Source organism: Myxocyprinus asiaticus, chromosome 7, assembly GCF_019703515.2.
Source record: "Myxocyprinus asiaticus isolate MX2 ecotype Aquarium Trade chromosome 7, UBuf_Myxa_2, whole genome shotgun sequence".
Taxonomy (NCBI): domain Eukaryota; kingdom Metazoa; phylum Chordata; class Actinopteri; order Cypriniformes; family Catostomidae; genus Myxocyprinus; species Myxocyprinus asiaticus.
This window is the reverse complement of record NC_059350.1, coordinates 25872784-25885055: the sequence shown is the minus strand read 5'-3', so window position 1 is coordinate 25885055 and position 12272 is coordinate 25872784. Positions and strand designations below refer to the sequence as shown.

Below are 12272 nucleotides of genomic sequence, written 5' to 3'. Positions count from 1 at the left end.
CATAAAGACAAATGTGTGGAATCCTTAAAATGGACACCAACTGCCACACATGCATCTCGCGGAATCCGCCACCATATTTACCCCCCGCAACGTTTGCGGGAGGACACGCATGTAAATGCGTTCAGTGGGAGACGTGATACAGGGTGCTTCTCAAATGGAAGGCTGCAGCCTAGTAAGGCTGTGTCCTTCCTAGACCAGTCCATTGGATGCTGGAGGCTAGACTCCTCCTCAGCATTCAGCGCTAGAATTTAGACGGTCTAGTAAGTGTGCAACCCAAACCATAAGCTTAGAACAGTGGCGAATTCTCAGGGCCAGCAAAGCCTTCTCTGCTGGCCAAACATGCCAAATAAATAAATATTTTTCATCCTTTCATTCTCAATCAACTTTTTGCCTATGTATTTTATATACATATATACATATATATATATATATATATATATATATATATATATATATATATATATATATTTTTTTTTTTTTTTTTTTTTTCTCCCAATTTGGAATGCCCAATTCCCAATGTGCTTTTTAGTCCTTATGGTCGTGTAGTGATTCGCCTCAGTCCGGGTGGCGGAGGACGAATCCCAGTTGCCTCCACGTTTGAGACCGTCAACCCGCGCATCTTATCACGTGGCTTGTTGAGTGCATTACCACGGAGACATAGCATGTGTGGAGGCTTCACGCCATCCACCACGGCAACCATGCTCAACTCACCACATACCCCACCGAGAACAAACCACATTATAGCGACCATGAGGAGTTTTACCCCATGTGACTCTACCCTCCCTAGCATCCAGGCCAATTTGGTTGCTTAGGATACCTGGCTGGGGTCACTCAGCATGCCCATTCAAACTAGCGAGCTAGCGAACTCCATTTTACCACTGAGCTACCCAGGCCCCCCTTGCCTATGTATTTTTAATCGCTTTCCACCTTCCAATCTACAAACAAATAGAGAAAAACTAAAAGTTTATCCAGTCAGAATTTATTCCTTGATGCTTACAATCGAAGTGTGTCAACTGTTTCACAAATGGCATGCCCGAAGCAGCGCATGAGTCTGAGCTCCACCCCGTCAGGCTTTCAGAATTTCTTCAGAATCCCTCAACAGTGCAAATGAATGGGCAACTAAAGTCAGATTGTCAGATTCATCAGCCAGTCAGATTGATTTATTTGTTCTTGGTGGGTGTGATCTTTAGGATATGTCCCGGTCGAGGCCTTCTAGCTGACCTTGAGTGACGCAATCACGCTTTAAGTGATGTATGTAATTCAAGAGCAAAAAGCGTAAGATTAAGCTGTCTGACGAGTCGGCTGTCATCACTGCTGGTATTGCCGTTGAGAAAGAGATCCTTATGGATTTAAAAACACGAGATATTCTGCATGACCATGTGATTGCTTCATTTAGTAAACAGGAGAGGAGGACTGATTTTTCACTTCAAGTAAATTGGTAAGTGCTTTTTGCATTGTTATAGCAACATCAGGAGTTTTCTAAATTTATCTTAGAATTAAACTGATCTTAGAATTTATATTTAAACCCTATCAAATATAAAAAAATGGAACCCTGGACTTGTGAAAACTATAAAAAATTTTAAGCTTTCAGATTCATGTAAAAGGACTGTGGGTGTTTGAAAGCCATGAAGGATACACCTGATGTATCCACCAAAATATGGCAAACGAAAGCTGCGAAATGAGTTTGCCTTCCAAAGGTCCTCACAATTGAGATGGCCTCCGATGGTGCTTGATGACGTGGCAGCCAAAATATCCAGCCAATGAGGCTGCAGCCTTCCGATTGAGAAGCACCCATAGGGCGAATTCCAAACGGCATATTTGTGCCCTTGAATGGCACTGCGGGAAGGGGACACCACACGAAGGGGTGTTTAAAACAAAAGTGAGCAACCCAAGCCCTCCACGAAGGGCCCTTCCCTAAGGCCATTAGCGAAGGGTACATGCAATGGTCACTTCGAGGAAGTAATTTTACCATTTATGATCACGTGACCCTGGGTGGCATGTCCTCGGTATATATTTTAAAACAAGGTTGTCTATCAGAACATATTATATGTTCAAACGCTCTGGCAAGTGCTATAGCATTTAAAAAAAAATAAAAGATACTTCTCCTCCTCCGCAGTTTACATTCATCCTCATACATAAGATATTAGGAAGCCATAAGCAGAAAGATACTCCAAAAACAGGGCTAATTTTTTACTGTAGGCTAGTCTAAACTCTGTGGTTTATTATTATATATTTATTATTAAGACCTCTTGTGCACCAAATAACTTTCAGCGGGAAATGTTCATTCATGTATTTTATATACATTTATGTACATATATATTACTATTGTTATTATTATATTATTATTATTATTAAAAATTAATTTTAAATAATACACAAAAGGTAATGTTTGAAAAAAAATATTACAAAAGGTATATTTATTTGCAGCAAATTAACAGCAATAAATAAGAGATTCCTGTTGTTAGAACAGCTGGGCTGCATCATCATGGTAACGTTTCAGGTGAAGATAAAGTGGAAGTGACATATGTCTTTCATTACTCCCTTCATCAAGGGTGTTCCAAACGGCCACACATGAGATGCGAGTGCCCTTGCTCCCTCCAGAGTTCCAGAGTTCCAGGGCTCTGCCCTTCGGAGGGAGTAGAACATAGGGATGCTCACTTCCGTTTGGAATAGACCTTTTTCACACTCAGGGTTTTGGAACGCGGAAGTAAAGGTTTGCAGGGTAAACTTCAACAGTGGTGAATGGGAGTGAATAGAAGATCACAGCAAATATTATTTTCACTTAACCATTTGCTCCAAGACCAAAAGAAATAATCCACTCCTATGTTTGAATGACTTTCCAGAAGAGTAAAAAATAGAGGGCGGTGGATTAGTGAAGGGAGAAGTTAGTGATGGGTCGTTCATGTACGATTCGTTCATTTTGAATGAATATTTTATTTGACTCAGAAGAACGAGTAGTCTCAGAGAGTGATTTGTTCATTTTGTGTTGGCCGCGCATGCGCATTGTGCAACCTCCGTTCGTTTGTTATGTGAAAACTGAATAGGCACTGTACAGGAAACGGAAATGATCAGTTCACCTCTCGAGTCATCTGGTCTGAGTCATTCATTCTTTTGTCACGTGACAGCCGTATACGCTATGCAGCAGTGCGTATATGGCTGTCACATGACAAAAGAACGAATGACTCGGACAAGAAGATTCCAGAGGTGAACTAATCTTTCTGTTTCTCATAATTTGTCCTTGGCTGCATTATAATTTTTTCCTTATTGGGACTATAATCAAAGTTTGCATAAGTTAGGGCAGATTCACTAAGAATGGTTTGAGCCCGCTAAAAGTGCCGTTTTTTTTTTTGCACGCACAAACTGCACTCCTTTAGTGCCCGAATCACAAAAATAATTATGCAGATCAGGCACAAACACCCCCACAATATCTCTGCTGAATGCAATGTTCACGCACAATTCTGATCTTCCAACTCTGAGAGCAATATAGCCAAGGATGTCACAGACCACCGTATTTGACCCACCCTGCCGGGACTGAACAGCATCACTTTGATGATCTCTTAAACATGCAGAACGTATGCTTGACGACACCGCGCATCTGGATATATGCCAGGTTATAATCTCTTTTAAATAAAATTCATTTTACCGCATACTTTCATTTGGCGGTAATAGCACGATGTAAATTGTGCAGGGCAAATTGCAATGAGTTTTCTTTAATGAGCCTAATTTACATAGAAAGGAGGCATGTTTACCTGGAAAGGAATGACAATGAATTCATTTAAATATTGAAGATGCAGCGCAATTTCAGCGCTGATTGCACCCGCAAAGCGTGATTGCGGGTGGTTAGTGAATAAGACACAGGTATTTGCACTGAAATACCACGCACAAAAGTGGCACAACTGTTCAGTGAATCTGCCCCACATTTTTCTGTCGCCAATTTTTCCATGAGATCAGTCTGGTTTGTCCAAACAGTGGAGGATGGGGGTGTAGAATTTATGGCTCAGTTGATTGTATGCAAAACTGAGTGCTCATGAGCAAAGATTTCGAATTGCCTGCGTCTGGGTGGTCCTGTGCCAGCCGAGCAACTGTCATAGAGTTGAATGGAAATGCTAACAGATTGCTTTCTCCAGGTATCATAGACCTCCCTGGAGTGTTTGTGGAACCATTTGAAAATAGTAATTTTTTGGTGCTGTTGTGGCGCAGAAATTGTACACTTCACATGTTTTCCTACCTGTAACTACAGCAGTGAATTATTTTCCATTGCACATATTGCAAGATCCACAAGTAGCTCTTTGATTAGAACTGAAATTGACATTTTAATAATGCTACACTAAATGAATGATTTAGTCAGTGTCGTGTCCAATTGCATGGTGGCCTAATTAATCTCTCTGATGAAGGTGAAATGATGTCCACATAAGTGGCTCCTGATAACAGGGTGTGAAAAAGAGTTATGCCACTTAAAGCACCTTCAGGATCTCTCTCTCTCTTCCTCCATCCTTTTCTTGTTTTCACACCGATTAAAACAAGACCTTAGGATGTCTGGACATTTTTTCCTCTGTGGTTTTGTGGGTGAGAAAGAGCAAGGAGATGGGGGAGAAAGAGAAAAGCATTATTTCTTTTATGAAGCATATAATTGTTCCTGCATGCTCTGTATACACAAGAGCAAGTCTAGAGGGCCCTCCTCACTCTCCCTGTTGGCTTAAGGAGGCACGTCAGGAGACCTTCCTTATCTAACACTTGGGTGTCTGAAAGGAAGAAAGATTTATCTTGAGAAGGAGAAGGGAAAAGAGAAGCTTAATAAATGAGTGAGGCAGCTGGAACAAGTCAAAAGCATACAGTGGTAAGTGAGAAAGAGAGGGTGTGTGTGTCTGGATTGGAGACGTACACACAGCTCTGTCAGAGCGGAGAGAATCTCCTCAGTCCCATCTGCTCTCTACACAACTCTTATTACACACACAGGCCCATCCATCAGCCCCTAGCACTACTACACAGCCACAGCCCACATTAATGGAAAGATGAAAGAGGAAGAGGCATGGAGAGAGTGAAAAGGAGAGAGACGAGAGGAAACAACAGAGAGAGAGAATGACAGAAAGTGGGGAGAGAAGAAGAAATTAAAATAATTTCACATGCGTTTACAGGCTTACTGACAGTGCTAAATCAGCCTGTGAAGAAAAAAGAGACTCTTTAAATATGTAAAACACAACAAATAGACTCAGAACACACCGATAAAAAGGAGGGCAAATAGACAACCAGTCAATAATGGTACGGTTCTGCCACAATGGAGGTGTCCATGTGCCAGCCTTATAAAGGTTTATTCTTTTTAATGGCTCTCAATCTTTGATTAATGCTCTGAGTCCAAACCCTTGACCTTTCAGTCATGTGGGGCATTACATTAGAACAGATCACCTCAGCTATTGATAAATGCCATTGCCATAAAACCACTAGGCCAGAGTAACACTGAGATTTATGGTGACAAATCACTTCAAGAACAGGAGCAATCATTCACATACATACAGAATTTCACATATAGCACCAAAACATATTTGGACATATTTGGATAACAAAATATCAAACCATAGGGCAAAGAAATGATTCTCAACCTTTTCTCAGAACTAATGTTCAAACACGTTTCCTAGCCATTCCTAACAATTGCATTTAACCTATTGGTCCAAAGGTAATTTTAGTGATGTATGAAGCCAGTTCACCTCAAGTTCACACAGGTGTCCTAGCAGAGTAACCACAGGTGTAGTTCACTACCTTAATTATATTTTGAATTCATCTGATGCATTATTATTTGAAGCCTAACACACTTTTTTTTTTTTTTTTGTGAAATGGTTTGCTTGAGAAGTGTGCTTATCCTCCTGAGACCCGAGCATGACTGCTGTGTACATTTTTCATTTCCCTTTTTGAGTAGTAGCACCTAATAAACATGTAAAAAAAATATATATATATTATTATTATTTTCTAGAGCAAATAGTTTTCCTAAGTGGACACTGCGGGACTAAGTTGTGAATTTTTAAATAATACCGAGCTATAGAAAGTCAGATTTTTTTATTTTTTTTATCAAATTGTTTATTATGTTTCCAGGAGTGTTGGTATTCATGTTTTTGAGAAGTTACAGACATTACATCAGAAATTAACATAATTCATTCCGATTCAAAGTAATGGCCAGCATCATCCAATCACTGCCAACCATGTTAAAATAAAATTATACATTATAAATTCTTAATCTATGTACTGACTAGCATTGTCCCATGTCTGCCAAACATGTTCCCAAACATCATCTGCAGCCTGAAACTGAACTTTTGATAGGAAGTTTGGATTGAATGCACTTAGCTGCATATAGTGCTATAGACCATTTCAAGGACTGTTCGTTGGTGACGTCAAGTGATGTCACTGGTCCTTGAACATTTCCTGCTTGTCAAAACAGAGATCATTTAGTAGAGACGGGCCACTTCTATTAAAATGAATGGAAGAAATTGGAACACCCAACGGTAGCCAGCGGTCAACGAAAAAAATACAGCCTCATCACTGCTGCCTTCAAACACCGAGCATGCTTCTCCTCGGGAGACCGGTCTCTACCTGCTGGTGTCTTCATGGGTCCAGGAACGGTGCAGTGAGGGTCCGGTGCGAGTTAGATGCATCACCGGATCCGCACCCCCGGCACGGTATAGATGCAATGCCGGGGATTGGAGCACACGTCGCGGCCAGGCCACTCGAGTGAAGCTGGTTCCACACGCACCTCGGACCAATAAAATTTTAATGCTTACTTGAAATATGTTCTTTTATCGTAATCTTGACCAACTGTTTTGGAGATTTTGGTCTTGCACTTTCATGAAAAGTAGCTACCCAAACTGCCCAAAAGCGTTCCAAAAACGGCCACCGAGTGGACTGACTTACCTTGAAAAAGAGACTTTTGTTGAAAGGATCCGGAAATACGTTTGGACCGATCTAAATTAATTTGTTTTCGTTTAAATTCTTGAAATGGTCTATAGGATGCTCCCTTCCTCCCTATTTAGTGAATGACTTAACCTCCAGTGTGCTGTCTTTCTGCACTGGTCTCAGAACAGTCTGAAATGGGGGCCTGGGTAGCTCAGCAAGTAAAGATGCTGATTACCACCCCTGGAGTTGCAAGTTTGAATCCAGGGTATGTTGAGTGACTCCAGCCAGGTCTCCTAAGCAACCAAATTGGCCCAGATGCTAGGGAGGGTAGAGTCACGTGGGGAAACCTCCTCGTGGTCACGATTAGTGGTTCTCGCTCTCAATGGGGCGTGTGGTATGTTGTGCGTGGATCGCGGAGAGTAGCATGAGCCTCCACATGCTGGGAGTCTCCGTGGTGTCATGCACAATGAGCCACGTGATAAGATGTGTGGATTGACTGTCTCAGAAGCGGAGGCAACTAAGACTTGTCCTCCGCCACCTGGATTGAGGTGAGTAACCGTGCCACCACGAGGACCTACTAAGTAGTGGGAATTGGGTATTCCAAACTGGGAGAAAAAGGGATAAAAATAAATAAATAAATAAAATTTGGCTTATCTGATGAAACTAGAGACTCTAATCATTAGACTCAAACAGGTTTCAATGTAAAAACTTAATTAGGTTTCTTACCAGATGTAGTTTTGTTGATGTTTCTCCCAAAGACAAACTCTGCTGTGATCAGCGCCATGTTGTTTCGTTACATGACTCAGTACTCAAAAGTTTAACCCTTTACTGACAGCACAAAGTCTGAGATCAGTCAGTTTAAATGAATTTAAATTATGCATTGCATATAGTGAAGCCAAAATACGACATGCATGTGTACGCGGGGTTGCACAAGGATACGCTATTTTTCTTTCAGATAAATGCCACTTGCTTTTATATTTTGAAATCTAATGTAATAACATTATACATTTTAAGTGTGCAAATAATAATGGGGGCCACTGTATAAAATAGTAATGTACTATTAAGCAATCTTCATATGTTGTTTAATCTATAGAGAAAATCTCTGCCATAGACCGTCAAAATACACACAGCCTTGAACATAGTAAAACACACAAACAGTAGCAGCATGTGGGCTTCCTACCTGCTCTGGGCCCTGAAAACAGATCCGACACAACGGAGTCCTGACTCCACTGTCCGTGCAGCTGTTCAGAGATAACCTCTCGTCAACCTTCTCTTTTGAGCAATCCTCAGATGAGCTGCAGCAGTCCAGCGTCCTGTGAGTCCAGTCTTCGGTCTCTCTTGTGTCCTCAGCCTCACCTGTTGGCGTCCAGCCCGTGGGCTGATAATGTCCGTTGGCTAAAGAGTTGCTCTCCGTGGCGCTGCTCGCCGCATTGCCCTCCGCATTTAGTTCGTTCATGGGTGTTAAGGCAGGTGGCGATGCCGACGGTGCCGGTGGCCTGAGTAGGAAAACCTTCAGGTCACTCAACAAGACACAACAGCCGCCTTTCTGCTTGCCCTGGCGGCGCAGCATCGGTCTGCGACTCAACAATCCCCAACACCATACAATGACACTGATAGCCAACAACATGTGCCCGTCTTAAGAATAATGGAAAGGCGGTCTATGTTTTAAAACGGCATTTAATGCAAACGGCATTTAATGCTGACTCCAGCAGGTGTGTAAGGAGTGTGTAAGGATAAAACTTACTATTTGGTTTCCAACGAGTGTCGCTGGTTCGCTTTCTTGAACGGTAACTCTTCCTACTTACCCTCACCGTAAGTGACCGTTTGGAATATTATTTGTGTTTATTTTCAGTAGTTCAACGTTCTGAGAGCAACGTCAGTTTTCACTGCCTCGAACGCTAGTGTTTACATTGAGAGGATAAGGGGCCGTTCAGACCGAACGCGTTCTTGAGCTAAAACAATCAAACAAACAAACAAACAAAGTTAAACGTAGCGCTAAAGAGAACAGAACGCAGGTGTCTCGAGATGCGTTTTTAAAAGTTTAAGTTCATTTTAACTTGACAATGCGTCGAAAAATACGTCACTCCAGTGCGAGACGTAACATTTAAAGACGTCCGTCTAGCGCATGTTTACATCGAAAAACAATTAAAAAACAGCGCAGACGGACGCAAAAACGAGTTCGATGTGAACGGCCCCTAATGATGTACACGCTGAAACAGTGCTGCCACATGTAATGGTACCTGTCAGGTAAAGCCTATTAAAGCTGTTACCTATTGACAGAGGGCGTTCACAACAGCTGGACCAATATACATATAAACAACAACGAGCTTCTCTCCTACCTGGCCCTATCAAACATTTTCATATAAACCTGCTGGTTTAGAACACAAACAAATCGATTTGAATGTGAAAATGTCGTGGATTCCGTAAACAGTCTCTGACAAAGAGCTTCTACCCCGAGGTACTCTTGCCAGTGGCATAGATTCATCAAAGCAGGAAAACAGAAATGCGGGCTACATGTAAGCAGAGCCAAATAAATGACTGCCTTTGGTTGTCTAATAATTAAACAACTGGAAGTCTAGGATAAGCCAGGAGTGAAATACACAAACACAGTGGACAAGCCATGAAATATCAATTTCTGTTCTTCAATTCACATTCTTCTCGATAATTAACCATCTCCCGAAAGCGACACGAATACATCTGACTACCGTGTAATTGTGTTTATGTTCAAGTGAACGCAAAGTGTCTCTCGTGAAAAGAGATCCAGCCAAAATCTTGCTAATTAGCCAACAACTGTCCTTGGCGATCATCTCATGTTATCATCAGCAGGTATAGGTCCCAATCGCTTGCAAATGCATCCCGCACTGTCAACCAAGTCCCCTCCGGAAAGATATAAGGTGCCAACGTCTTGTTAGTAAAGGCAGCCTATCTCCTTAAACACCAAACCCTTGTTACAGAAATCCCATGAAAATTTGGACCAATGGCTCGTGTAATGTCAGACATGTCTCGCGAATATCAGTCCAGATCAGAACCAGTCGACGGAGAGGAAATGTTTTTGCCTTCCACATCCTATTTGCGTCCTAATACTAACGCTCTAGTGCCTTCCCTCTTAATAAAATTGCTGCCAAAATACTGAAGTGCCTCCTTAGTGGTAATCCAAAGCGATGCGGCTCACGCGACGTGCAGTTTTAACGCGAGTTGTTTATGATAATCAGTGAAGCCGGAGAAAACTCGTGCTTGCTGCGGTTTCAGCACCATATTGCCTGGGACAGCTCCCAGGCGCGGGCCCGTGTCTTTCCTTGAGTGTGATGCAAGCAAAGGGGGCGAGCGTACAGGCAACGAAATACATTTAATCACGTTTTTAGAATTTGTGCTACGTAATGAACAAAGACCCCATTTTAATCAACCCAGAAATTCAATGCCGATTTCAAAATGAGAAGTTTTCTAATTTGAACCTGTGGGAATCATTCCTGTAGTCTGCATTCCTGATCTATTTGACGTGCCAAAAACGGATTTGGTTTCAGCCCTCATGTAGGACCTGTTCATAAGCACAGGCATGTGTTTCTATATTCAGTCTTTCATGACTTGGTCAGTTACCACACAGCGTTCTTCTCGAGAGTTCAGGTCGTCGGTCCCCTGCACTTAGACGATGAACCCGTTGAACTCTCGCACATAAGATATGGACTAAATGTTGTGCACACATTTCCTGAACATTTAGTGCGCGTCTGCAATTGCAGCAGGATATTTTAAATGAATATTCCGGTTTCAATACAAGTTCAGCTCAATCCACAGCATTTGTAAATAAACAATGTTTATTACCACACAAAAATTATTTAGACTCCTCCATCCTTTTCTTAAAAAAAAAGAAAAAAGAAAAAAGAAAGAAACAAAAATCGAGGTAACAGTAAGGCACTTACAATGGAAGTTTTTTTTTTAGGGTTTAAAGAAATGTGAAGCTTATAATTTTATAAAAGCACTTGCATTAATTCTTCTGTTAAAACTCATGTATTATTTGAGCTGTAAAGTTGTTTAAATTGTAATTTTTACACTCGTTTTAGGGTTTGTTGACATTACATAATCATGGCAACGAAGTTGTAGCCTAATATTGGCTATAATTTTACACTGAAAAGGTTAGTAAGTGATTTTATAACACTAAAATCATGTTAACATGCATATTGTTTATGTCTTGTGACTATACTTTTGAAACAGTGAGTAGTTTAACATTTACGGATTGGCCCCATTCACTTCCATTGTAAGTGCCTCACTGTAACCCAGATTTTTGCTATTTTTAAAGAAAAGGAGTGGCAAGTCAAAATAAATGTTTGTGGTGATCAACATTATGCCACAAATGCTGTCGACTGAGCTTAACTTGAGTACTGAACCCTGAATATTTCTTTAAGCCACTGTTAGAGATCACAGAATGAGTATGATTGAGCCTGAGGCAGCTGATACAAATTCTGTTATAAAAATTAGAGGTTTGGAACAGTCACTTCAGAATGAATGCAACATACATGTTGAAATAACTCAAAGCATATATTTCCTATAGCATCATGTTTCAAAATAAAATTCACATAATAATGACATTACTGGATCCAGTGATCCAGTTTGAGCCATTACACTCATTACACTCATTACTTTAGAGAACCTGTAATAGTTTAAGGTAGCATTGCTGACAGGAAATCCGTTCTGTTGAGTTCTTAAACATGTTATACCGGCCAAATGACTAAATGAACTTCTTTAATTTAATATAGATCAATTATATAAATCAAGAATACAAGATAAATGATTTTTCCTTTAGGGAAAGGAATGCACAAGCAGTCTTGCAGAGCATAATAATCCTTTACAAGTTAAGCTGAAAGAATTGGATAGAGGGGAAATATACAGAATAGATAGAGACATTTGTCTTGCTGAAACACTAACACTCTTTGGCAGACTGGCCTGTATCTTTCACTGGATGTGAGCCATTTCAACCATGATGTGAGGGAGAAAATCAACTTGGTAGGTTTCGACATTTCTACTATATGAGCCAAGAAAAAGACAATAGCAAAAAATACATTTCTCACTGAAGCATTTTGTGGTAACGATCCCCTGGGTCTCAGGAAACTCAGTGGCTATTTATCTTAATAAAATGCACAGGAATTTTAAGTAAACTCATGCTGAATTAAATATCCTTTGAGATTCCCAAGCTATTATAGAGAGCTATATTTTCTATACCTTTGTAGTATACTACATCTGGCACGCCATTAGTACAACATTGACCAAAATATTAAGACTTAATGGCACTTACTATTTAATTATTTAATAAAACAATAATAATAATAATAAAAAAAAAAACATTTCTTTCTTTCTTCTGCGCTAGCTTCTGTACTACTCTGGCTACTCTTGAAACTTGGCAG

General features: G+C 40.7%; 1 protein-coding gene across 1 annotated transcript in view; it reads right to left on the bottom strand.

Moving 5' to 3' along the window:
* marchf4a (membrane-associated ring finger (C3HC4) 4a) overlaps positions 1-10048 on the bottom strand; it is an 80228-nt gene extending 70180 nt beyond the window's left edge. Inside the window, exon 1 of the mRNA XM_051702535.1 lies at positions 8060-10048. Within this exon, the coding sequence (XP_051558495.1) occupies positions 8060-8506 (447 nt within the window). The 5' untranslated portion in view covers positions 8507-10048. The remainder of the gene's footprint in view (positions 1-8059) is intronic.
* Positions 10049-12272: the final 2224 nt, after the last annotated feature.